The sequence below is a fragment of the Ictidomys tridecemlineatus genome, chromosome 2, assembly GCF_052094955.1.
Source record: "Ictidomys tridecemlineatus isolate mIctTri1 chromosome 2, mIctTri1.hap1, whole genome shotgun sequence".
NCBI lineage: Eukaryota > Metazoa > Chordata > Mammalia > Rodentia > Sciuridae > Ictidomys > Ictidomys tridecemlineatus.
Window position 1 is genome coordinate 151,468,896 of NC_135478.1, and position 25,296 is coordinate 151,494,191.

Genomic DNA, 25,296 nt, shown 5'->3' on the forward strand with positions numbered 1-25,296 from the left:
TTGGTTATAGCAATGAACTGACAAACATAGCTGTGTAGAAGACTGTTAAGAGATTGAGATACACAAAGATCAATAAATGTAGGCTGGCATGTAAATGATAGTAAGATATGTGTTATTCTTCTATTGGCTCATCCTTAATTTTTTCTCTCTTTTTAATAGAACCTGGATTTTTTGAGAGACTCACTCTTATTCCAATCTCAGCCCTTCAGGCAGGGCTCTGTAGCCCAACCCAACCGCAGCATCATATTCCCCTAGATACATGACTAATCCACTAGGGCCTCTAGTCCTAATCACAGCCAGTAAGAGGAAGTGGAAATTTCACTGGGAACCCAGAGAAAGAGATTGACTGACTCTGAGAAGATGAAGTAACTGGAGCTGCCACAAGGATACTGTCAGCTTGAAAAGGGATTCTGAAGAGGGCTTGCTGGCACTAAGACCTTAGCAAGAATGGTTCCCATGGGATGAGGGGTGGGAGACAAATTGAAATAGGCTGACAGAGGTATAACTAGGTCGGGGAGGAGAGTGATCAAGCAAAACCAACATATAGTGTGGCCATTAAAGGAAGCAGGGAGCAAGGGTGGTCCAGGCTTTGGAAAATGAGTACAAGAGCATTTGTTTCTTCCTAGCAAGGAGATGCTATAGCCTATGTGAATCTTTGTGGGAGACTTCATGGAGACCAGGGGATGCAGGAAGATGGAAAACTTCATGGAGACCAGGGATGCAAGAAGAGATGGAATACTGTGAGGTAAATCTCTCAAATCTAACAAATATGGAGGGCTGGCTTGGATTGCAGATGACAGTGGCCAATGCCATTGGTAACATCTATTTTCTCTGTGAAAAAAAAGGTAGGGCCTTTCCAGAGAGAGAAGACAGTTGAAAGGTATGGGATAGCTATAGTGGGGCAGAGGCTGAGCCCATGGGAGGAGCTTGTGGAGTGCTGGGCAGTGCTTCTGAGACTCAGGTCCTGACCTCAGCTTCCTCCAGAGCATTTTACTCCACATGTGTGCTGGGCTAGGAGACAGCCCCTCAGGGCTGTAGCTGGCCAGACAAGTGCTTGAAAGAAGAGGGGAAAGAGGAATCACAATATTTCAAAAGAATAGTTGTAGTGATGGACCAACAGTCTAAAATAAACAAATAAGTGAAAGGTGAGATGGTGGCTGAAACATTTCGACATAGTTCCCTATTCTCTCATTCAGTTTTCTTTTCCCTGTTACAGCTTTTACCCATTTTGTTCTCAAGTTTGGCTTGTTAGAACCTGTTTTCAGTTAGAAAACTGTGTTGTCTTTTAGAGTTACCTCTATCCACTGTTGTGTTTCCTGCCAATAATTTTTCCCACTTTGAGGAGATTCATCTCTGTGGCAATGACAGATTTGTATGTTCAATACCATTAAACATTACAAAAACTGGCCTGGTGATGTTTTCCGAGCAAAGAAAAGTCCTGCCTATGTAACTCTCTCTGGTTTTGATGAAAAAAGTGCTCACAATCCAAAGCAATGTCCATGTGGTACTGGTCCAGGGGACTGAAAAGGACTAATGGAAACATTGCTGATCAATCTCTATAGATCTTATTGATATATATATATATATATTTTTTTTTTTTCAATTACAATAAACCCATTGCCACCTGCTCTCCTTTGAGGACCTACACTATAGGAAGAATGGAAACAATTTAACAAAATATACTAAAACTTAAAATATTTATACTTTTCAACTCAGCATTTTCACTTATAAAACATTCTCACAATAGTAAAAAGATATATGTTCTAGGATGTCCTATTGAAGCATTGTTGGCCCATAACTAGGAATATGGCTAAATTAATTAATGGACATACAATGGAATACTGTGAGGTAAATCTCTCCATGCTGACGGGGAAAATTCTTCAAGATATTGTCAAGATGCAAAATATGTTGATAATTATTGCATATAAACACTGGAAAATGTACACCAAAAGGTTAGAGACAATGTGAATTGAGAAGGTAGACTGTAATTTTCATTTTATGCATTTCTATGATTTGAATTCTCTATAAAGTATTATTTGGATCAATGATGACATTATGGAGCATCTCTCTACTAAGCACTTTACATTCATTTTTTTTTCATTTAATCTTCATACAATCACTGGGTGGTAGATATTAACTTGCCCAATTTCACCCAGCTAATAAAAATTTCTTAAGGAAATTAAGAGTTTTCAAACTCTTCACCAGCTTATCTTACCTCTATTTAGCTCAATTCCTGGCTGGGGATGTAGCTCAGTGATAGAGTGCTTGCTTATCATGTATGAGATTCTGACTTGCATTCCCAGCACCTTCTGGCTATTTCTCCTTTCCAATATGGTTTTACTTCTCTATCAAAGCTACTAAAATTCATTTCCTCTGTGAAGTTACTACAAGCTGATGGCCCCTCATGACTCCATTAACAACACATCTTGGCACTTTGAAGTACTCCTTTAGATCCCTTTGTACATGTTGTTTGAATCTGTACATTTTTTTTGGTTTATCTTTATCTTTGGTGATGAGCTCCTGGAGAAACTTGACCCTTTTGAGACTTCTCATAGGTGCTTAGTAGGATTGAATCCTTAGCATAGTACTTAGATTTGATGGGTCCTTAATAATGATGAGTAATAATCCAATAAATCAAACATATACCTGTAATCCCAGCAACTCAGGAGAGGAAGTAGGAGGAGCTCAAGTTTGAAGGCAGCCCCAGCAACTCAGTGAAGCCCTAAGCAACCTAATGAGAGTGTCAAAATAAAAAGTGTTGGGGGTATGACTCAGTGGTAAAGCACCCCTGGGTTAAATTGCCAGTACCAATAATAAATAAAGCAAACCATCTGTCTCTTACATAAGACATATGTTGAATCTACTGAATTATGTAAAATGTCTCAGTTGAGCAGATTCTGAAATATTAGATAAATCAAGTAAGAATTTTTTTTTTTTTGTGGTGGAGGGGAGATGTGAGTCATAGGAGAAATAGTTTCAAATAGGTTTCCAAATGGAAAAAGCTCAAATGTGACAAAGGCATCACCAGAAAAATTACCCTACTCTTCTGCTTCAATGTTGTGGGAAGTGAATGCCATTTAAGTGATCAAGGACCAAGGAAACAAGGCTAGATTTCCAGTTGCTTGAGGACATGTGGCTGATAACAGCCTCAAGGTCACATTTAACATACTGATTCTAGATTATCTTCCTTGTCTGGTGTACTGAAACAAATACAAACCCTTACACAGTTCATCAGATATAATTTTCATTTTGTTCACAAATACTCGAATGTGTACTCTAAAATTTAACTGGCTATACTCAAATGTTGTCCAGAGCAGTTCTGCTTCTGGGCTTCAGTATTTGAACAAGGTTTATCAGGGTGGCATGTTTAATCCAACAGACTTCAACAAAATTTGACAAACCAGCCAATTCACAGTGATCACTTTAGGAATCAGAAAGTTACTTAATACACAATTTAGGGTGAAAAAAGGCATTCTTTTGTGTTTTCTAAAATCTTTGAACATTTAAGGACCTATTTCAGGCATATGGAAAAGTACAGGAAATAACAATTGTAACTATGTACTTGTCATCCACTGTTAAATTTTACCATAGTCATATAAAGCTTTAAGTCACATTTTAAAAATATCACACATAAAGCTTCCTGTCTATACCACTCAGATCCCATTCATTTTCTTACTCTAACCAAGGTAAATACTATTTTGAATTTGGAGCCTATTATTCCCATGTTTCTATTCCTATGTTGTATCCATAAGCAATATAACTTGCAATTTTAAATACTACATCACACATATAATTCTCATCTGCCTCATTTTGGTTGTTTATACTTGTCACGAGCTATGCAGATGCAGCCCACCATCATACCAGTTTATCTGCTATTCTGTGAAGGGACTTCTTGTTGCTTTCATTTCATTTGCTGCTATAAACAATATTATGTACATTTTTATACATGTCCTTGTTTATGTACACAAACTTCTCATATATCCACGTGCATACAAATCACTTGAGTCTTTTCGAAAGAGCAGTTTCTGATTCATTGAATTTGGGGTGAGACCTGGCTTTTTGCATATATGTATTAATTTCCCATGTGGTGTTGATGCTGCTAGTCCTAGGACCACACTTTGAGGAGGAAGGTCTTGCATAGAAGTAGAACTGCTAAGCTGTAGAGGTTGTACACCTTCAACGTTATTAGATGCTGCCAGACTGCTCTTTTTTAAGTATTTGCAACAATCTACACTTCCATCAATAGCATGAATTTCTACAATATTACACCTTCACCAATATTTGTTGTCTTTTTATCAGGTGGATGAACATGATGTGGCATTTTTTAATTTGCCCTTCATGAGTATTAAAGAAGTTTTGGACCTTTTGAGTTTCTTCTGTAATGACTTTTTCTTTCCCTTCAAATATTAAATTATTATTTTTCTCATACTTTAAAGCATTCTTCTTAAAAAGATTCCCTCACTTTTTGAAGATTTTCAATTATCCCTTTGTTAAAGGAGATAAAAGTGGAAAGGCAAAATTGAAAGAATGGAGCTTGGAGTAAAGAAGGCAGCCACGTCAATCCAGCTGGAACATCCTAGTCTTGTTTCTGAACTCTTTTCTCTTACCCCACTGAGGGTAAGAGAAAAGGAATTGGAAGCCTAGGGAGGGATGAACAGATAAAAGGTCTAGCCTTGGGTTTGATCCCTAGGCACACACATACACGCGCGCGCACACACACACAACTTTAAAGGGTAAGAGACAATAAAGTGAAATAGAATGAGATTATTCAGTACCATATTTTTTTTCAGTTCATAATCATGCTCCCACCACTGTTCAAATTCCCTTGCTTGTTGTGTATTTACTTATTTATAGTTTGGGATATATGTCAAACTTTAAAATCCCTAAAGTATTATTGAAGCTTACATTCCTCAAAAATGTGTGTGTGTGTGTTTCTGTGTGTGTGTATGTATGCTCTTTTATGTGAACCACTCAAGACAAGTTCAAAAGCCATTATAAGGCTGGGAGTATGGCACAGTGAAAAGTGCTTGCTTAGTAAACACAGGCCCCAGGTTCAAATCCAGCACTGCAAAAACAGAAACAAAAACCTCTTATTTAAAAGCCGTTCTTTTCTGTATTTAAAATTGCCCTTTTAAATATTTAGAAGCTCCACAGGTGGTGGCTTTAATGGAATTTTTCCCAGGATAAATTTCTTAGACTGAAATTGTTCTAGTTCTTCTACTGTTAATTGATCCTTGGGTGTGAATAACACATTATCTGTGGTGACGATGACATTTGAGAATGGGAGAGAGGTGGATATGTTGCTATCTCCAAAGATGTCATTAGATGGCTTGGAAAAGGCAGTGTAAGAATGTGAGCTGGGACTACCAAAACCAGCCATAGAACTGGTGTTTCCAAAGGCTGAGGCCACTGGAGCTCCAACAGGACCCGCTGCCAAGGAAGCTGGAAATCCTGAAAATCCAGGTGATCCAAAACTGGAAGCTGAAGGACTTTTAAATGAAAATGAAACAGCAGATGTAATTTCAGGCTTCCCAAATCCAAAAGTTGGAGTGGAAGTAGAGGTGGCTGAACTGGCAGAGGGTACAGCACCAAATGTTAGAGGACTCCCGAACACTGAAGGGCTTCCAGAAGAGGCAGTGACAAATCCAGGGGTTGTTTTAAAACTAAAATTCTGAGCATTATCACTGCTGCTATTATTCACTGGAAAACCTACGAAAAACAGAAAAAGAAAAAAGTGAAAATGAGAGGTTAGGACAAATGCACTGAACCCTATTTTCCCGATATTTTTGCTACTGTGATTTACCTTCACCCTAGAGAAATCTCAGGGACCAGGCAGTGGCCTTTCCACTTTTGGTGTGCCACTCTGTCTTACCTGAATTGTCACTTGACAGCTATGCAGTGACAAAAATGTTCTCCAAGGTACTGCTATCATAGATATGTATTCCTGTGAAACTCTTGAGAAACATTCCTAAAATGAACTAAAGCCTAAGCTGTAGTGTCTTTCAAAGAATATGCCCATTCTGGCCTCTTTCATAAATGCTTGATGAGCCAAGATCTCTGAGGCTCCATCATGGTAGGTGGCAGAATTGGCAAGGGTGATTTATTTATTTAAAAAAACTTCCAGTTTTTATTTTATAAACAATTACTTAAGAAAAAATATTCAACCAAACTTTTAGAAATTAGGATGTATTAATAAAATAATCAACTTAAAGTAACCCTTTTATTTAGGGCCAAAGCGGCCAATAGTTGAAATTCAAATAGCAGAATCGCCCAATTGATTTTGTTACCTATATTTGATGGCACAGAAATATAAGTCATACAACTTTCATTGATAACCACCCTACCATCCAGAGTGGAGTTTAAATACTTGCTTGTCAGGTCAGTATTCAGACTTAAAAATCAGTAATATTTTGAAATATATCTACAATTAATCCAAAGAGAACACTTTAAAAACAATTCTCATAGAAAAAAAAAAACTTAAAATAATTTCATGGCACATTAGACTGCTTAAAGAAACAGCAAAGATGAAAAATAATGCACAAGAATTATAGTCCCTTGTTTACAGAAACCACCCAAATAAAATATTTTCCCTAATTAGTTATCCTTGCTTCTTATAATTTATTAGCAGAGATGACTTGCAAGAAGCAGAATGAACCAATTTTTGGTTCCAGCTTAAGAATGCATAACTGTGAATACAAAGCAAAATATAATTATGATCACAAATTCTGGAATGTGAAAAAACCAAAATCTCTCTTTGAAGTTTTCCTCTATCTGGCAAGGGTGATTTAAAATAATAATTCAGGCTTTTTCATTTGAAACCTACAAAATTCTACTTTTCTGATTGAGTGAAGTCCAGCATTACTTCATCACTTACCTGGTGATCCAAATGTTCCTGCTGGCCTACTTCCAAATCCAAAAGTAGGTGCTGCTTGATTTACTCCATCATCAGAGAGCTTAAAAAGAGTATGCAAACATAAGGTGCTTGATGAATAGTTCTCAATTACCTTTTCTATACACTTAATAGTCAAATTAAATTTTTGAAATGTATATTTAAAAGTGTGAAGTTAAATGTTTAACATGTAAAATGCCCATAAAGGGATGTTCAAAAGGGTAAGATGTAATATTGTATAAAGTATACTATAAACTAAAAATACAAATATGCATAGAAAAAAAGTACATTAATAAATCAATAATAGGGGCTGGGAATTTAGCTAAATGGTTGAGCATTTGCCTAGGAAGTGCAAGGCTCTGGGTTCAATTTCCAGCACACTCAAAACAACAACAACAACAACAACAAAACCCCAAAAAGTTAAGTGACTGTCTCTGGCTGAGAAATTATGATTTAAAAAATTATATGCTTTTAAAATTACTTTCTAGATATCAGCAATGAGCACATATGCCAATCAGAAAATAATGTTTAATAATACATTTTACTCTCTATAAGATTGGATTCTACATTTATCAAGAAATATAAATGTAGATACAAACAACCTTTAGAGGATATTCAGTCTACTCCAATGCTTGAACTGAATCCACAATTATATTATTAAAAGCTTACCACTAAAATCCACTGAATATTTCTTCTTCCCTAAAAATATTTTATGCTCTTTCAACTCCACTGACATCTTTTTTCCCTTTTCTCTTCTCTTTTTCTTTTGTAGAACTGGGGATTAAAATCACAGTTGCTCTACTACTGAGCTACATCCCCAGGTCTTTCTAAAATTTTATTTTCAGACAGGGTCTCAGTAAGTTGCCCAGGCTGGCCTTGAACATGCATTCTTCCTGTCTTAGGCCCCTGAGTTGCTAGGATTACAGGTGTGTGCCACCATGCAGTTTTAACTGCTAAATAATAATTTCTTAATTTCCTTTTCAAGAAACTTTTCAGACGACTTCCAAGATGTTCCTAATCAAAGTAAGCAAATATAATTTCTCTCATTTGGAAGCCTCAATAGCATTTTTAAAAATTTAACTTTATTGAGGTCTAATTTACATAAAATAAAATATACTCATTATGTAAATATTTCCATGAGTTCTGACAATCTTGTAACCGCTTCTATAATCAAAATTCAGAACATTATTGTTATCCCTAAAAGTCCCCTTTTTCCCTTCTCAGTCAACCCTTTCCTAACTCCTGGTTCCAGACAACCACTCATCTGCTTGTCACTATAGAAGAGATGTGTCTTTTTTATTTCATAAAAACAAATCATACAGTATGTACTTTTTTCCTTTTTTTGGTCTCTACTACTCATGAGAAAAAGAAGTGATAAACTATTAAGCCAGTTGAGGATGGATTGTAACCAAATCAACTATGAAGGACCCTAGGAAGTTAGCAAAGAAAGGGAAACTCCCCACCCTGAGAGAAGTTCTGCAGTTCCTTGGACTCAAGTATCTTTTTCTCCATCACTTCTCATCAATAGTGATGGTGGTTCATTCTCACAGACAGAATACTTATTAGAAGTCCCACTAAAATTCAAATGTCATTATAATAACTGAAAGGTACAAGAAATTAGCTTGCAACTAAGAGTCCAGTCAGGACCCTGTACCTTTGGAGAAAAGTGGGTATATATGTTCTAAAGGCATTTCTGCCTACAAGGAACCTATCTATGATCAAGGTCCTTTAGTCCCAGAAGTATACATTAGTCTGAATATGCATTTATATCATTTCCAATGTAATTTCTTTTAAAACAGATAACCTTAAATACTTAAATTTATGTAATATTTCCCAATTTTCAAAACTAGTACTATCAAAAACTACCTAAAATTATTTTTTTTTAAAAAAGCATAATTATCCCTGCTTTTCTGAGAAACATAGAAAAAAACAATTCCAGCACCCTGACTCTAAATATCATCTTAAGAATGTGTATCATAATTCTTGACATTTTGTTTTGCTTTCCAAATCCAAAGTGAAATATCCTCTACAAAAAAGTGATTAAGATATTTCTCTAAAGAAATACTCACCAAAGCTACTTTCGTTGAGGAAGTTAGACTTTTCAGTTCATTTATCCTATTACTCCACTGACTTATTAACTGTTGGATGGAATTTAGCTGAGGAGAGAAGACAGAAACGTAGTAACTCAAGTGTTTAAATCAATTTCTTCAATAACAACTTCACAAAAGTTTTATGGTGCCTAATTTATAAAAATCTGCATTGACTTGTTCCTATTTGCCAAAGATATTCAAACTATAGTTGCCCCTCCCTGATCTCCAACTCCTTGTGTTACTTGATTAATCACAAGTACCTGGTAACTCAGAGTTAGTTATATTTGGAGATGAGGTGAATAAATGTACTAGTTGAAATGCATGATCATAACTGTCAACAATAGAAAAACATACCATTTTCTTCCAGGTTCCCAACTCAGTCTATTCTATTGACCCAACTTAATAGATGGCTTCTTAACTTTGTTTTTCTAACATTCATCATGGTATCTACACCTAATAGATGCTCAACCAATGTATTGTCAATTGATGAAAAGGTCTGATTTCTGAGAATGAATGCTGGGTGACTTATAATAAACACCATAATATTCTTAATTACTGTATTCACATATACTATTATCATCTTAGATAACCAACCAATTTCAAAGAAAAAAATTTAGGACGGGGGGAAAAAAGGCTTTCCTATAAAAAAAACTGGTTTCCATAACTTTCCCAAAACACAATCAAGCCACTATAGACATTGAAAACAGTAATTGACACCAATTTATTATTGAGGTAGATGAATAGGAAACAGACTTACATAACTCTGTAAGTTATTGCTGGCTAAGAAGTTATGGTATTCAAGCCTCAACTCCTCTGGTGAAATGTCTGTAAAACCTGAAGTGAGGAATCAATTCGAATATTTAAAATAAATATCAATAATTTTAATAGTAAAGCTAGAGGTACTAGACAAGAAAATGTTAAAAGTCAATTATCAGAAAATTTTCATAATCATAAGGAAAAGAATTCAGTTTATGTTCTATTTAATGTTTAGTAAAGTATAAAATTAGAATAAAATAGTTATTTGATCTTTTGAGGGGAGAGAAATTTTCTAAATATGAGTGGAAAGAAAACAAAGATCTGACTATATATACATTCAAACTTTAGTCTAAAAAATTTTGTTAGACTACAATAAATAAAACTAAAAGGCAAATGGTAAATAAGAAAACGATATTGCAACATATATGACAGGTGAAGAGCTAACATCCTTAATGTGTAAGTAGATCTTATAAATCAATAAAAAAAGTTAATATGGGCAAAGAAAGAACAAGTAACTCACAAAAAGTTCAAATAGCCAGGAAATAAATAAAGTTAAATTTTAAACTACATGTTAAACCAGAGATAAAATAGTTTACTTATAGAACTGGCAAAAATTAAAAATAGAAGATATTTACTGTTAAATAATTTAAGATGTGAATATTCTCCCAAAATGCTGTTAAGGGAATTAAAATGGAACAACTTTTCTGGGGGAAAATTCTCAATAATCATCACAAGCTTTAATAATGTTCACAACCTCTAACATGTAATACAAATATCTAGGATTTAACTTCAGGAAACAGTTTTATATGTAAACAAAAATGTATGTATAAGGATGTTCATTCCAGTGTTTCTAGTAGTAGAGACAAAACAAAAACTTAGAATACTTAAGCTCAGGGAGGGGCACTTGCCTAGCATCTAGCACATGCAAGAGTCTGGGTTCAAAACACAGAACAAAGACAAAAAATAAAAGTATAGTACAAGACTAGATAATTATGATCCTAAATCACACACATGAAATATATGTTTGCATATGTATATGTTTTGAAGAAAATATACTAAAATGTTTCAGTTGTTACCTTTTGTGACTTCAGATGATTTTATTTATATATTTTTGTACTTCCCAAGTTTTCTACACCAATAAAACTCCTTGCAATCCAGATATCATTAACATCATCTACCCCAGCCAAAAAAAACCTAGGAATCATCGGATTTCTCTCTTTACCCATATCTCATATTCAACAACCTGCCAGTTGAGGCTCTAAAACAGAACTTGAATCTCTACTGCTAATAACTCTACTCTTCAGCTGCAATTATCTCCTAATTTGCTTCTCTGCCTCTACTTCTGTCCCTACTCCCAACAAACGACATTTTTCATATAGTAGCCTCAGTGAGCTTTTTCAATTAGACCATACCTGTCTTCTGCTTAAAGGTCTTCATGGCTGTCCATCACCTGGCCTTGGCTACCTGGTTTTATGTTTGTTACTCTTTCCCTTGTTTATTCTCCCATGATTCGGGCCTCATTTAGTGTGCCGGGCCTCATTTAGTGTGCCAATCTTGTTTCCACTCCTATCTGCATTGCCAGGAATGTTTTCCCCCAATTTTCCTATAATGGGTACCTTTTCTTCATTCAGGGCTCAGCCCCAATATTGCACTGGTAAGAATGGATAGCCACTCTATCTAAAGGAATACTTTCCCTGCTATTCTTTCCAGCCATGCTCAACCAGTGTGAACCACAGAACACAGAAATGATCTTACTATTTTCTTAGTTTTTCAATGGTGGTACAAAAAGAGTATTATTCTAGATACATAGAAAAAGTTCCTTCCATCCCTTTTGCAATACTGCAGATTAATCCCAGGAGTACTTTATCACTGAGCTATATCTCCAGCCCTTTTTATTTTTTTAAATTTTATTTATTTTTTTTATTAGTTACACATGACAGTACAATAATCTTGACATTTCATACATTTGTCCAGACCTTTTTATTTTGAGTCAGGGTCAGTTAAGTTGCCCAGGCTGTACTCAAACTTAATGATCCTCCTGCCTCAGTTTCCCAAGTTTCTATGATAACAAGAATGTGACACTGCACTTAGCTAATTCATTATTTATAATGGATGCCTAAGGACAGCAGAACTCCAATTTTTTGGTCTCAGGACCCATTTATATTCTTAAAAATCATTAAGGATACCAGAAAGCTCTTGTTTGTTTGTGTGTGTGTGTGTGTGTATACACACACACACACACACACACACACACACACATATATGTGTATATATATATATATATGGATAATTACACCACATTTGAAATAAAAACAGAAATTTAGAAATATTAATTCATTTAAAAATAATTAATCTTGTATCACATACATTTATTTTCCATCAAAGAAAATTAGTGAACAAATAGCACTATTTTGTTTGCAAATCTCTTCAATGTTTGGCTTCAGAGATTCTTAAATATGCTTCTACTTCATTCTGTTGCTGGTGATTATGGTCGTAATATGGTTGAAGTATACGAAAAAAATATTCACATAGATTTGTTACCGGAAAAGGAAGACTTGAATGGCTTTTTCAGATAATTGTGGACATTTTTCTTTGACTTGACACACCAAAATTTGGCAAATGGCTGTTTTTTTTTGTTGTTGTTGTTCTTTAATTTTTTTTTTTTTGTAGTTGTAGATGGACAGCACACCTTTATTTACTTTTTTATGTGATGCTAAGACTTGAACCCAATGCCTCACATATCATAGGCAAGTGCTCTGCCACTGAGCTACAGCCCCAGCCTTAAGTGGTTGTTTCTTAAAAGATAGTTGTAATGGGGACTCTGTCCTAATGAGCTTTTTGGACTATCATATTAAAAATCCATTGGTTTATCTTGTTTTTAGAAAAGATTTTTAGTCATACATAATTTTTTTTAACATTACACATTAGTTATTTGGAAAGTACTGGTACAATGAGTTATGTTCAAATATTGGTACATATCATTATATAATATTTTAAAAACTCACATTTGTTAATGCTGCCATCCATTTTACCAGAAGTATGCTGAGTACTAACAAGCCATTACTGAGGTGAGAGAAGAAGTTTTCTATAATTCTAATTTTTGCATAAAAAGTTGAATTTTATCACTGATGAAACTGTCAGTTGTTTTCTTTGAAGTTACAGGCTTACTGCATTTACTTACTTTAATCAATACTTTAGGATATATTTGCCAAATACATATGTCTGAATAACCATAGCTGTCATTCTTTCCAGTAAAAATGTCTTTAAAAAGTGACTATCTCATCTCACAACTTGATCACACAAATGTCCTCCCCTCAAGATAAATGTCACATTTGAGAGCGGGGCAGAAGCATTTTATGTGTTTCCCATTTTGTCATACAGAATATTTGAAGTGTATACGCAAGTATTAAGAATTAATAAAATGAGTAATTTTTATCTCTTTTATTAAGGACATTCTTAAATTAAAATGGCATTTAAAAATTTTCTTTATTGTGATTACTAAAGTCAACTAGTAGTTCGTCATCTCTGCCTTGATTCATGCTAAAATATAAGTGTATTGGTTTTACTCATCAGTTTGCACCAACAGTACAAATGTCAACACAGTGAAAATGCCAATTAATTTCTTAAAATTATTTTGCACTTACACAGCCTATAAAGGGGTCTATAGGATAGGTTGCCTGATTTAACAAATACTTTTTTAGTATGAGTATGTCCCATATATTATATTGTTATATGTATATGTGTACACATATGATATGTATAAATTATATAAAACAAATACATATTATACATGTATAAAAATATTATTGTTTATTTGAAACTTAAATTCAACTGTATGTCTTATATTTTATATGGGAACTCTCTTCAAGGATCCATATGCCTCATTTTGAGAACCACTGCTTTTAGGGCATTAGGCACTAGGTTTAATTCTGAACTGATTAAGACTTAATGTACAAGTATTAATATTTAGTCTGATTAAAGGCTTGATTTTATTATTTTCTTTACAGACTATATTCACTATCTGAAATTATGCTACTTATTTGCATTCCTTCTTGTATTCTTTCCTGTTATATGAATATGAGGTGTCCCCAAAAGCTCCTGTTAATGCAGGAATATTCACAGATAAAATAATTATTTTATCTAATCAGTGCATCCTATTTTGAATGAACTGATGACTGGGTAGTAACTGTAGGCAGGTGGAGCATAGCTAGAGATGGGTCACTGAGGGCGTGCCCTGGAAGGGCTCTTCATCTTCTGGCTCCATTATCCCCCACTTTTTGGCTGCCAGGAGGAGAGCAGCTTCCCTCCAACGCAACCCTCCCTACGATATGCTGCTTCATCTTGGGCCCAGAGCAATCGAGTTGGCCATCTATAGACTGAAATCTTTGAAACCATGAACCCCAAATAAATGTTTCTTCCTCCAAGTGTTACTGTCAGATATTATAGTCACAGTGATGCAAAAGCTGACTAAAACACTTTCTCAAGAATATAAGTTTCATGATGGGTGTGGTAGCACATGCCTATAATTCCAGTGGCTCAGGAGGCTGAGGGAGGAGGATTGCAGGTTTGTAGTCAGCCTCAGTAACTTAGTGAGGCTGCAAGCAATCTAGTGAGACCTGTCTCAAAATTAAAAAATAAAAAGGGCTGGGGATGTGGCTCAATGGCTAAGTGCCCTTGGGTTCAATCCCTGATTTTTTTATATATATATATAAAATTCCATAACTCATTTGCTTTACTTATCGCTATATATCATCTACCCTAGAATAGGGCCTGGCATAAAAGGAATTCAATATTTGCTAAATGAATAATAAGAGAATAAATAAGTAGTGCTGTGATACCAATTCTCAGAGAAAGAGGAGGCAGACTGAAAGAATGAAGGAAGATTCTCATAATTCTGGGGCACTGATTCTAAGGTCTCCTATCTGCTGAGTATCTGCTTCCTCAACAGGCAAAGGCCCAGGACCTTTGGGAAAACCTGGTGGTCTAGGTTTTAAGCCAGAAAGCGTTTAGGGATTCTGGACAAAAGAAAATGGAAAATGGGTAATTTAAAAGAAATGCTAGCCTTGTAGAATAAGATCTCAACATGCTTTATGAAAAATAAGTATTCTTAGAAAAGTGAGAATAAAGAACAAAGCCAGGCATCAAAGGCCTTAATGGCAGGTAGAATGTGTGACTTGTGACTATTACTCACTGCAGGCAGCAAGGAGGTTCTGGGTTTTGCATAAGGGAATCAAGAATACAAAGCCTTTTTGTAGGTTTATGGTATTGGAATTGTTGTGGGTCCCAATATGACTATGTTTCTCATAGGAATTATGTATCTTAAAGGAACCTACATTCTCCAATTGCAATCTCTATAAATTATTAATTTAGAATACTTGGATACTTTAGACAATGTCCAACTCTCCTATAAGCAGCTGTTTGTCATGAATTCATGATCTTTGTTTTAGAAAGTAAGTTTTATTTATTTATTATTTGCAGTAATGGGTATAGAACCCAGGAGTACTTCTCCCTGAGCTACATATCCCGAACCAGCCCTTTTTTTAAAATTTTGAGATAGAGTCTCACTAAGTTGCCTCAACTGGTCTTAAATTTGCCATCCTCCTGCCTCAGTCTCTTGAGTTTCTGGGAGTACAGGAATGTATCATAATGCTCAACTAGAAAATAAGTTTTAGAGTGTATTTTAAAAACACAATTTTGAGCTGGGTGAGGTGGTGCATGCCTGTAATCCCAGCAGCTCAGGAGGCCGAGGCAGGAGGATTATGAGTTCAAAGCCAGCCTCAGCAATGGAGAGGCGCTAAGCAACTGAGTGGTTGAATACCCACCATTCAACCCACTATTTAACTGGAGTTAAATCCCCAGTACCAAAACAAATAAACAAACAAAAACAACACACACACACACAGAGTTTCCGGGCTAAAGGGTGTAAAATGAGTGGTAGAGCGCTTGCCTAGCATGTATGAGGCCCTGGGATCATTCCCCAGCACTGCAAAAAACCAACCAAACAAAAACCCAAACAACAATGAAACAAATAAAACACAAAAACACATAAATACAATGTCTTAGTTACCTGAAATATTAGGTTTCTTTTTCACTGGTGAATAAACTGAAAACATCCACTGTCCTGATGATTTCCAAACTTCCATATCTTTCACAATTCCTTCCCTGGGGAAAAAAAAAAGTAAAGGATTTTTTCAACTATTTGTTAAAATTTATTGCTTGTGATTTTCAATAATTGAAATTTTAAATTGTTGTAAAATACATAATTTAGATTTTTCCAGTTATTTCCTGATGAATTTTCTTTAAAGCACAAGCTGATAGAAATATAAATTATATTTTGTGATTATAAATAATACAGAGAAATTAATAATTTTGTTTTCCAATTAGTAAATCATTAGCCAATATACTTAATTATATATTATAAATGCCACACGTTCTTTTATTTTTATTTATTTTTTTTTTCAGGTTTTTAAAATAATTTTTATTTTTTAAAAGTAAATTATACATTACAGGGGGGAAAAAAAAACACAAGCAAAGAACAAAGTCATTCAGTCACAAGAAGCTTAGTTGGACATGTCCCTCTAGGTTGTGTGCATATATACACAATATCCCATTTTGGCCACACGTTCTTTTAAAGAACAAAAATATACTAAAATACACAATACTAACTTTAATGTCTGTTTATTATCATAAACATCATTGATCACTTAGCTGGGAACATAAGAAATTACCACTTAACTGATTCCAAGTTTCTCCCCACCCAGAATGCAACAATTAATAAAATGATAGATTTCATGGAGAATACTGTTATAAATTTAGGATTACAACAAATATAAGAGAGTTTTGTTGTTTTTTTTACTTAAAAAGCCCCTGATATTTATTAGCAATGTACAAGGCCTTCTGTTTAATCCCTAGCACTGCAAAACAACTGTATAATTTATATGGCTCAAAATATTTACTACTGATTCTAATTTGGTTATGGGAAATAAAAGATTAACCATTATACAGAAATTTTGTCTTAGGAGCCAGGAGCTAAGGAAATGTTATAGACAGCCAAACACTATTTGGGCACCAGTCATAATTTTACTGTATATGTTCTTAAGAAATGTCATGAATATACTACACACAAAATGAATGAAGTCAGTCTGAACAGGGTTAACTGAAGTAAAAGTTTTAGAAACAAGAATAAGTGATGCTATCAGTGACTTTCAAAATTACAAGTTGTTTTGTAAAACACTCATAATTTACAATGACCTTATGCAGGACTAATCTTAGGTATGCTATGGAAATATATTTTTCAGTAAAATAAAGCACAGAATGTTATAAAACAAATTAATGGTTAGCTCTGAATGATAGGATCATGAAAGATTTTTGTTTTGTTTTTGATTACTTTGATTTAGTAACAGATTACCTTCTTTTAAAAAAAAAAACAAAAACCCTATAGGTGCTTTGGAAAAAAAATAAGCAAATGGGAAGTGATTTCCCTTAAGGCTTTCACTTACAGAAGTTTCTTTTCATCTGTCTGCTCATCAGAGTTAGGTGAAGCAAATGGGTTCTCAGAAAATCCAAAGCCCCTGTTCCTGCTAGTTGAAGCTTCAGAATCAAAAGAACCAAAAGATGGCTTTTCTTGATCTCTGCTGCCCCCCCATGGTGTGGATTTGGAGAAACTGGATGGCTGGATGACACTGGAATATCTCTGACTGGTGGCATTCCATCCACGCCTATTATTACCTAAAACAAATATAAAAATACAAGAATAATTTTATTATCAACTTCTCTATTAAATCCTGAAAATCTTTATTATATTTTGTTTTATTATGTCTAGGGATTACACAAAGGTTTAACAAAGTACTACATTTCCACTTGTTTCAAATGATAATCTCTTCATTTCCAATTTGCAGTTAGGTGTAGTAACAAATCACATATGGTCTAATTGCTATTTGACACCTTAAATCATAAGGTCCTTCAGGATAAAAAGCTGTGTTTTTATCATTCTTTGCTCCCCCACTAGGCCTTATACAGAAGAAAAGGCTAAAAAACTGACAATTAACCAGAGCAATGAATAAACTGGACAAAGAATAAAAGATTAAATTCTATGCTCTATCCTTGAATAGATGTTTATTCAACTCAGTCTTCCCTCTGGGAAAATACACCTTCATATCTACCTTTTATAGACATATTTTATGGGTAACTGACATATGAATAAAGTGCATTGAGTTCATAAGTATCAAAATAAACTAACAAGACTCTCTCCTATCTCTATTTTGTCTTTAATCTTATCACTGGGGTAAGATCAAGGTAATTCATCTTATTTGATAGAATTCTAAACGTGCCATTAAATATATTAAGAACCAGAATAACAGGAGGTATATTTCGTTATAAAAGTTCATCCTCAACTTTAAATTAGCTGATAAATCCACAGAGAAAAGGGAGTAGACTGCTGAAAAAGATCCCTGAAACAGGAGTTAATGGTATCCAAATCCTTTGGGGGAATCACACAACTGTAGAAATTCACTTCCTCTTTTGGTATGTTGCATTTGATCTTCACAATTTGGGGCTTTACAATTCTGTTGAATTTTATTCAAATTTTTTCACCCACAAGGTCTATTCACTCAACATGTACTTTCTAATAACAACACTTAAAGCAAGCCTCCAGAAACTGCTGAATATCACATTGTCTTTGGAAAATACATTCATGTTTATCAGATTTTGAGTCCTGATTTTTGGTTTGGATATTTTACTGGATCCACTATGGATGACACAAAAGGACTGTCTTCTACAAGAGGGCTCAGACATGAAACCCACAGAACAATCAGATAAATTAACCCTAAAGGAGATGAGTAAAAAGGAACAGGAACTCCTGATATTTTAAAGCACAAAATTCCAATCTTAAGAAAACAAAATCTCCTCTTCTCCTTATAGACAAATGCTTTGACAAGATCCTAGGCCCAGGGAGCAGGTCGATGTGAATTTTAAAGGAGAATTAGTCACCTGGAATGGAAAGAAGTGCTTCTCTTCCCTATAACCCAGAGGGTTCTGAACCAGGCATCCCACCCTCCCAATCTCACCCCAAATTTTAAGAGCATGTGCATTTTTCTGTGGTATGGGCCTACAGCTTTATCCGATTTCAAGAGTTAGCAACCTCCGCAAATGAAGTCCTTCTTCTGATTCTTGTTGATTCTGATTCAAGTTGCTCGCCTAGACCTCAAGGGAGGGAAAAAAGCTCACCAAAATTGGATTCAGGGTGTCAAGGGGAAAAGACAAGTATACAAAACAGCAGTAAGGAAGAATCTGGCTCAACCCACTTGAATTCTCCCAACCACTGACATTCACCGACAAGGTAGTTTTTATACATACTTCTGATGTAAAAATTCGTTGTCTGGCACTAGCACCCAGGGGCAAACCCCGGTCCTCATCTGCTCAACAAAAACCGACTTGCCCAAGTCGCGGACGAAAACATCAAACAGTACTGTTCGAAGCCAGGTGGGCGGGGGCGGGGCTGCCGCGACGCGGGCACGTCCTGGTCACCTGACCGGCGCGGCGCCACGCCCAGCACCGGGACCCACGCGGGACGACGGGTCCCAGGCGCCCGGGCCCCCACGCCAGGCCTTTCCCGGCTCAGCTGGCGGCGGAGGATTGAGGGGAGCGTCACCTGCGGGCTGCTGCTGTGGTGGTTGCCGTCCCCCGCCCGCACCCCGGGCGCCGGGATGTTCGTTCCAGCACCGGTCTCCAAAGCGGCACCGGCCTTGAAGGAAGAACTGACAAATGGTCATGGCTACAGCGTCGCCGACGGAGCGGTCCTCAGTCAACACCAGTCAGCGAGCAGAGAGTGCCAAGCAACGGAAAGCCACTGGTCCCCTACTGTGACGTCAGCGTCTCGCGCCCGGAAAAGGCGCGCCTTTTTTCCTCTTATCCCGCCCCCAGTGCGATGAGAGGCGCGGGTTTTAGCCAATAGGACTTGAAAAGAGCGGTACTGACGCACCGGTGGCGGACCTAGAAAGCGGGACGCTTGAACTTTATTCTGACACTGGGCGCCGAGTTTGACTGCTGCGTAGACTTTCTGTCCTCAGGGAAGCTTGACGTCCGAAATGAGAGGAAAGAGATGACAACGAAGGACTTCAGTAGGGCGCTGAAGGGAGACCATTAGCTGTGGTTTGAGAAACGGAGTCGTTCTTTTCATTTGTAACCACTCAGAAAGTAAAAACTCGGGGAGAAAGTGGACCTTAAAGCCAGTTATGACATTAACAGGAAATACTGTTTGTTTTTAGGACAGCCGAACTGAGAAGTGTCATAATGTTCTTTGAGTGGGTGCTGCCTTTCCACACACTGAGAAATCTTGCCCGTTAAAATCCAGATACTATTTGAAATTCTATCAGTAATAATGAAAGAAACATCCCATTTTTTTTTTTTTTTTTGCCTTCAGGACTAAATTGCTTTGACACAGAAGCAGCCTCACAGGTACACAGTTTCCAATAAGGGTTTCTGAAAACAAATTCCTTATAGTTTTTGCAATTTCCAAGGAAACATCCCACACCTATTTTCCAGCCCACCCTTGATGTTAATGCCTTTGCACATAGTTCTGCATTGTTTCCAGCCTATCGAAGAAGTTTTATTTAAGCTTCATTTGAACTCAACTCTACCCCAACTCCTATAAATGTCTTGTCTTTGTTTGGTGGGACACCCCATAGTTCCTCTGGTTGCAGTCTCCTTGGTTGCAATGATTTAATGTATATGATTTTGATTAACTGCAGGTTTGTCCCTGGTGGTTTTAGGATAGTTGATATAGGGGTAAGCCCGCCCTCTTGCTTGTGTACTTTGGATTTTGAGGACAGTGGGATCTGTAGGAACACTGGGACAAACACAGTACAAAACACAGTACAACTTCCCTGCCCCCATCCATTCAAGACTATGTTCCAGACCTAATGCCCATCACCCAAATGCTTATTGTATATTTCATACAAACACGGGCATTCTTCTACATAACTGTTAACCCAGTCATAAAATTAGGACATTAATATTCATGCATTATTACTATCTATCTAATCCTTAGGCTTCGTGTTTTGTCATATGTCCAATTAGGTCCTTATAAAAAACCCCAGAACCCCAGTTCAAAATCATTGTTGCTTGCCTGAGTCAAGTTTTTTTAGTCTCTCAATCTAGAATATTCCTGAACCATAACTTGATTTTCATGTTCTTAACACTTATAGATTATAGACTAGTTGTCTTGTAGAAGTTCATCAATGGACTTCTTTTTTTGATGTTTGCTCATGATTACATTCAGATTATGCAATTTTGGTAGGATCATCACAAAAGTGACACTGTTGGAGCTGGGAGCTATGACACACACCTGTAATCCCAGAGACTGGGGAGGCTGAGGCAGAAGGATCACAAGTTCAAGGTTATCCTCTGAATCTTGGTAAGACCTTGTATGAAAATAAATACTAAAAAACTGAGGGTGTGCTCAGTGGTAAAACACTCCTGGGTTCAATCCCCAATACCTTCCCTCCCCCCCGGCCCCACCCCTACCAAGTGATGCTGTGGTCTTCACATTGCACTTACCAGGTTGTGCACAATTTATCCCCTTATATATGGTGTTTACTATTACTACTTAATTAAGGTGATGTCTGCCAGAAAGCTGCACCATATACTCTTTTCCTCTTTGGCATTAAAATTTTGTGGGAAGGTACTTTGAAATTATATAAAAATCTGGTTCCTCATCAAATAGTTCATTCCTTTATTTACTCCTATAAATATGGACTTATGATTTCAAATTTTATTCAATGAGTTAGAATCCATTAATATAATTTTAAAAATTTTGATGTTCAAATCATCCTTAATTTGGTCAATGGAAGCCCCTTTAAGCTCCCCTTTGTCCTTTTAACAAAGGAAAAGAAAAACCTGGTTCTTGGAGCACTTCTTTACATTTCGGGTGATTAATTTTACACCACCTCTGCTTTAGTCCTGGAATCACTCCTCTCTCCAAAGAGCCCTTTTTGGGGGTAGCAAGATCTGAGCTCTAAGTGTGCTTATTGTTATTGTGATTTCTTTGTTGCCAGGTCCTTTTATGAGCATCACTAGGAAATACATATGTATAGACGTGCATGTACTTTTCGTGTGTGTGTGTGTGTGTGTGTGTGTGTGTATGTATACAAAAACACTTATATAATACAGTAATATCTAATTCCAATCCAAGACCACAGGATTAATTTTATTTTCCTCCTACATTGTAACTTTCTTCTTTGATAGTATGAAACTTGGCTTCTAAAATTCTTAATATGTTTGTCATCTCCTTGTATCAACCAATTTCTCTGTAGCCACTGACTTTTCATCCCTGAAAATGCCAGCATATGTAAGGACTTTGCTGGGATTGAAGACCTCAAATAATACCAATTGTGGATAAAGCTAAAACAAAGGTGAGCACAATGGCTTTTTGAAAGTGGAGAGGTGGACAAAGCCAAAATTAAGATAGTCTTAAGTGGAGTGTTGTGTGGGACGATGAGAGCCTAAGGCTGAGGCTTGCAGAACTTGGTAATCAGTTTGATGAGGGGTATTGTTGGCATTCAGGAGATTAGTGTTATAGGAAGGAAAATTTTAGTTTCAAGATGGCAGAGTAAAAATACTTCTTTCCTATACTCCTGAAAATCATCGAAAGAAAACAATTCAAAACATCATCTTTGATTATAGTAGGAGATAACCATAATCTCAAACCACAATGTATGAAGACTGAATGTACATGGAAGAAGAGTGGATAGTAGATTACTTAGAAGTGAGGAAAAAGGTCAAATTAAAATTCTGCAAGGTGGACACTGAAGTCCCCAGAGAAGACTGAAAAGCCTCAGGAATTAAGAGCCACTGTGGATGCCAGAGAAGGATGGATTTTTTGAAAATCTATATATGATGTGGTTAGAATTTGGTTACAAAACTCATCTTGTAAGGCAATTGTCTCTGACAGAAGATAAATTTTATTAATAAATAAATAAAAGGTACAAGAGAGGTTTCAGATTTCAGGATATCAAGTAGAAAGGGTTTAGGGCTTATTGAATGTGAGTTGGAATTCCTTTTGTCTGAGCTCCACAAATTCTAGGCTTAAATCTTCCAGATTTGTACCCCACCAACCAAGGGGAAGGAGATTATTTTATGGAGTATTTAACACCTCCCCCCCCAAAATCCTATGGGTTTGTTATGGATTCCCAACAAAAATAGTTGGTCATTTCCTCATCATATATGTTTATTTTTCTTTTTTAGGTACTGGGAATTGAACCCAGGCTTGCTAACTAAGCACATGATCTACCACAGAGCTACACGCCCAGGCCAAGATAGTCACAGATTTTTTTCCCCCAGTGCTTGGAATCAAATCCAGGGCCCTGTGCATATTAGGCAAGTGCTCTACCACTGAGCCACACCCCAGCCCTTCACTGATTATCGTACTCACCCTTGTACACAAAAATTACCATCAATTTTAAATGTCTGTTTTAAATATAAATGCAGTCAGAGAACACATATTTGCAAATATGCAGAAAACAAATCAGAGGAAATAAACACTCCAAGAACATAAAAAAAACTAAAGTATCCTCAAAGTACAACATGAAACAAGAACAACATGCTCTATACAGGAGCAATACAAAAGAAAGTGCTCTTGGGATACACAATAGAATATTATTCAGCCTTAAAGAATAATGAAATCATGGCATTTGCAGGTAAATGGATGGAGCTGGAGAATATTATGCTAAGCAAAATAAGAAAATCCCACAGAACCAAAGGCCGAATGGTTTCTCTGATATGTGGATGCCAATTCACAATAAGAGGATGGGTAGGGAAAAATAGAGGTACCTTGGATTAGGCAGAGGGTACAAAGAAGGGGATGGGGGTAGGAATAATAATAGAATGAATTGGACATTATTACCCTGAATACATATATGATTTCATGCCTGGTATGATTCTACAACAAAGAATGAGAAGTTACACTCCATTTATGTATGATGTATCAAAATTATTCTACTGCCATGTGTAACTAATTAGAATAAAAAAGATTGCATGAGTATAAATAAAAAAGTGTTCTTGGAAATCATATATGGATAGTGGGAATGAATTAAACAGTTGGAAGATAAAGTCAGGAGAATCCTAGTAAGACTCAGATAACCTTGATTCTCATTTTTACATTTTGATTAAGAGGGTGTAAAACTCTCAAAAAGCAAAAAGCTTTCTAGTTAGAATAACAACATTTCCTGGCACAGACTACTTTTTGTTTTTTCCCAAATCAGTTGCAGACATCTTGGGAAGGAGCAAAATTAGAAAGATGAAAATGAAGCTTTTAAAAATCAGATTTGTCTTTTATTGTCATAAAAGTCTAAACCCACTGCTGTAGTCAATAATCTCATGTAATCTCATATTCCTAAGAGCTCCTGTGATTTCATATTTCATTACAAGGAAGAGAGGGTATTTAAAAGATCTGTCAAGTGTTGAATGATGTGTTCTATAAAATATCCTTTCTTATTACCAATTTATTGAGGTTTAGTGAGAAATGGTTTGGTGCCATGATGGAGTAGACTGGATTTTGTCTTTGGTATATGTTAATAATATCAACCTTAAAAAGCAAAAATTTCCTCTAAGTATCTTCTTTACCTTGGCATATGCAGCAAATCCAAAATTTTTGTTGCTAACAGCATGTAAGACAAAAGGAATATAGACTTAGTTGAATAACTGTTTAGTAAATGGAACATTTTGATTGTTAATAATAGATCAAGATAATTCATGACTCAAATTGTTCATGAGACTGTCAAGCTTTTGAAAACTAGTCTATAAAAGCCACAATTACTATTTTTTTTTCGAGAGAAAGAATTTAATATTTTAGTTTTTGGCGGACACAACATCTTTTGTTTGTATGTGGTGCTGGAGGATCAAACCCAGGCTGCACGCATGCCAGGCGAGGGCGCTACCGCTTGAGCCACATCCCCAGCCCACAATTACTATTTTTTTTTTAAGCAACATTTAAAAAATATTTTATTTAGTTGTAGTTGGACACAATATCTTTATTTTATTTTTATGTGGTGCTGAGGATCGAACCCAGGGCCTCACACAGGCCAGGCAAGCGCTCTACCACTGAGCCACACCCCCAGCCCCAGCAACAATTTGTAAGATGCCAAACTTTCATGTGCAAATTGTGATTTTCAGAAGTATAATTTTTTTTAAAATTTTAGATTTTTTTGAGAAGAGTTTTTGTTTCAGTTTAGTATAAGTACGCATATATTTTTGGATTCTAATAAAGGATTTCTTACCATGAGTCTTGGTCATAAAGTCTAAACTCATTGCTGTAGTCAATAGTCTCATATTCCTATGAGTTGCTGTGATTTCATATTTCATCATTCCTTTGGCCACACTTCTATTATTAATTTAACTCATGTTCCTTAAAAAATGTATTTTTATGTATTATTCTCTAAACCTGTTAAGAATCTTGATGGTAGGGGCCTTATGTTTACATGTTTTGGAATCTTCCACAATATTATTGTACATAAAGTATGTTCCCATAACTTTTTCAATTTATCAAAGCCATTTAGAATGTTCAAT

General features: G+C 35.9%; 1 protein-coding gene and 1 long non-coding RNA gene across 3 annotated transcripts; one reads left to right on the plus strand and one right to left on the minus strand.

The window, feature by feature from the left end:
• Nucleotides 1-3,231: 3,231 nt before the first annotated feature.
• On the minus strand, nucleotides 3,232-19,616 carry Nup42 (nucleoporin 42). Of its 2 annotated transcripts, none has more exons than XM_005319102.5 (7): nucleotides 19,385-19,616; nucleotides 17,235-17,463; nucleotides 15,803-15,897; nucleotides 9,737-9,813; nucleotides 8,959-9,045; nucleotides 6,875-6,953; nucleotides 3,232-5,709 (listed from the first exon to the last, which is right to left on the minus strand). In XM_005319102.5, exons 1-7 carry the CDS (start codon nucleotides 19,503-19,505, stop codon nucleotides 5,132-5,134), a joined length of 1,266 nt encoding a protein of 421 aa, XP_005319159.1. In that variant the 5' UTR covers nucleotides 19,506-19,616; the 3' UTR covers nucleotides 3,232-5,131. The 2 variants fall into 2 exon arrangements, with proteins under 2 accessions (XP_005319159.1, XP_040147691.1); XM_040291757.2 differs by lacking the exon at nucleotides 19,385-19,616 and adding an exon at nucleotides 19,090-19,240.
• LOC120891938 (uncharacterized) lies at nucleotides 19,583-23,784 on the plus strand. Its single transcript, XR_013435110.1, has 3 exons — nucleotides 19,583-21,148; nucleotides 22,047-22,145; nucleotides 22,978-23,784. It is a non-coding gene; the product is annotated as an uncharacterized LOC120891938 (long non-coding RNA).
• Nucleotides 23,785-25,296: the final 1,512 nt, after the last annotated feature.

Coding starts and splice junctions, on each gene's coding strand:
- Nup42 (XM_005319102.5), bottom strand. CDS start 19,505: ATGACCATTTGTCAGTTCTTCCTTCAAGGCCGGTGCCGCTTTGGAGAC. Junction 15,898..17,234: donor ACAGATGAAAAGAAACTTCT/GTAAGTGAAAGC, acceptor TTTTTTCCCCAG/GGAAGGAATTGTGAAAGATA. Junction 5,710..6,874: donor AGGAACATTTGGATCACCAG/GTAAGTGATGAA, acceptor TGTTTTTCGTAG/GTTTTCCAGTGAATAATAGC.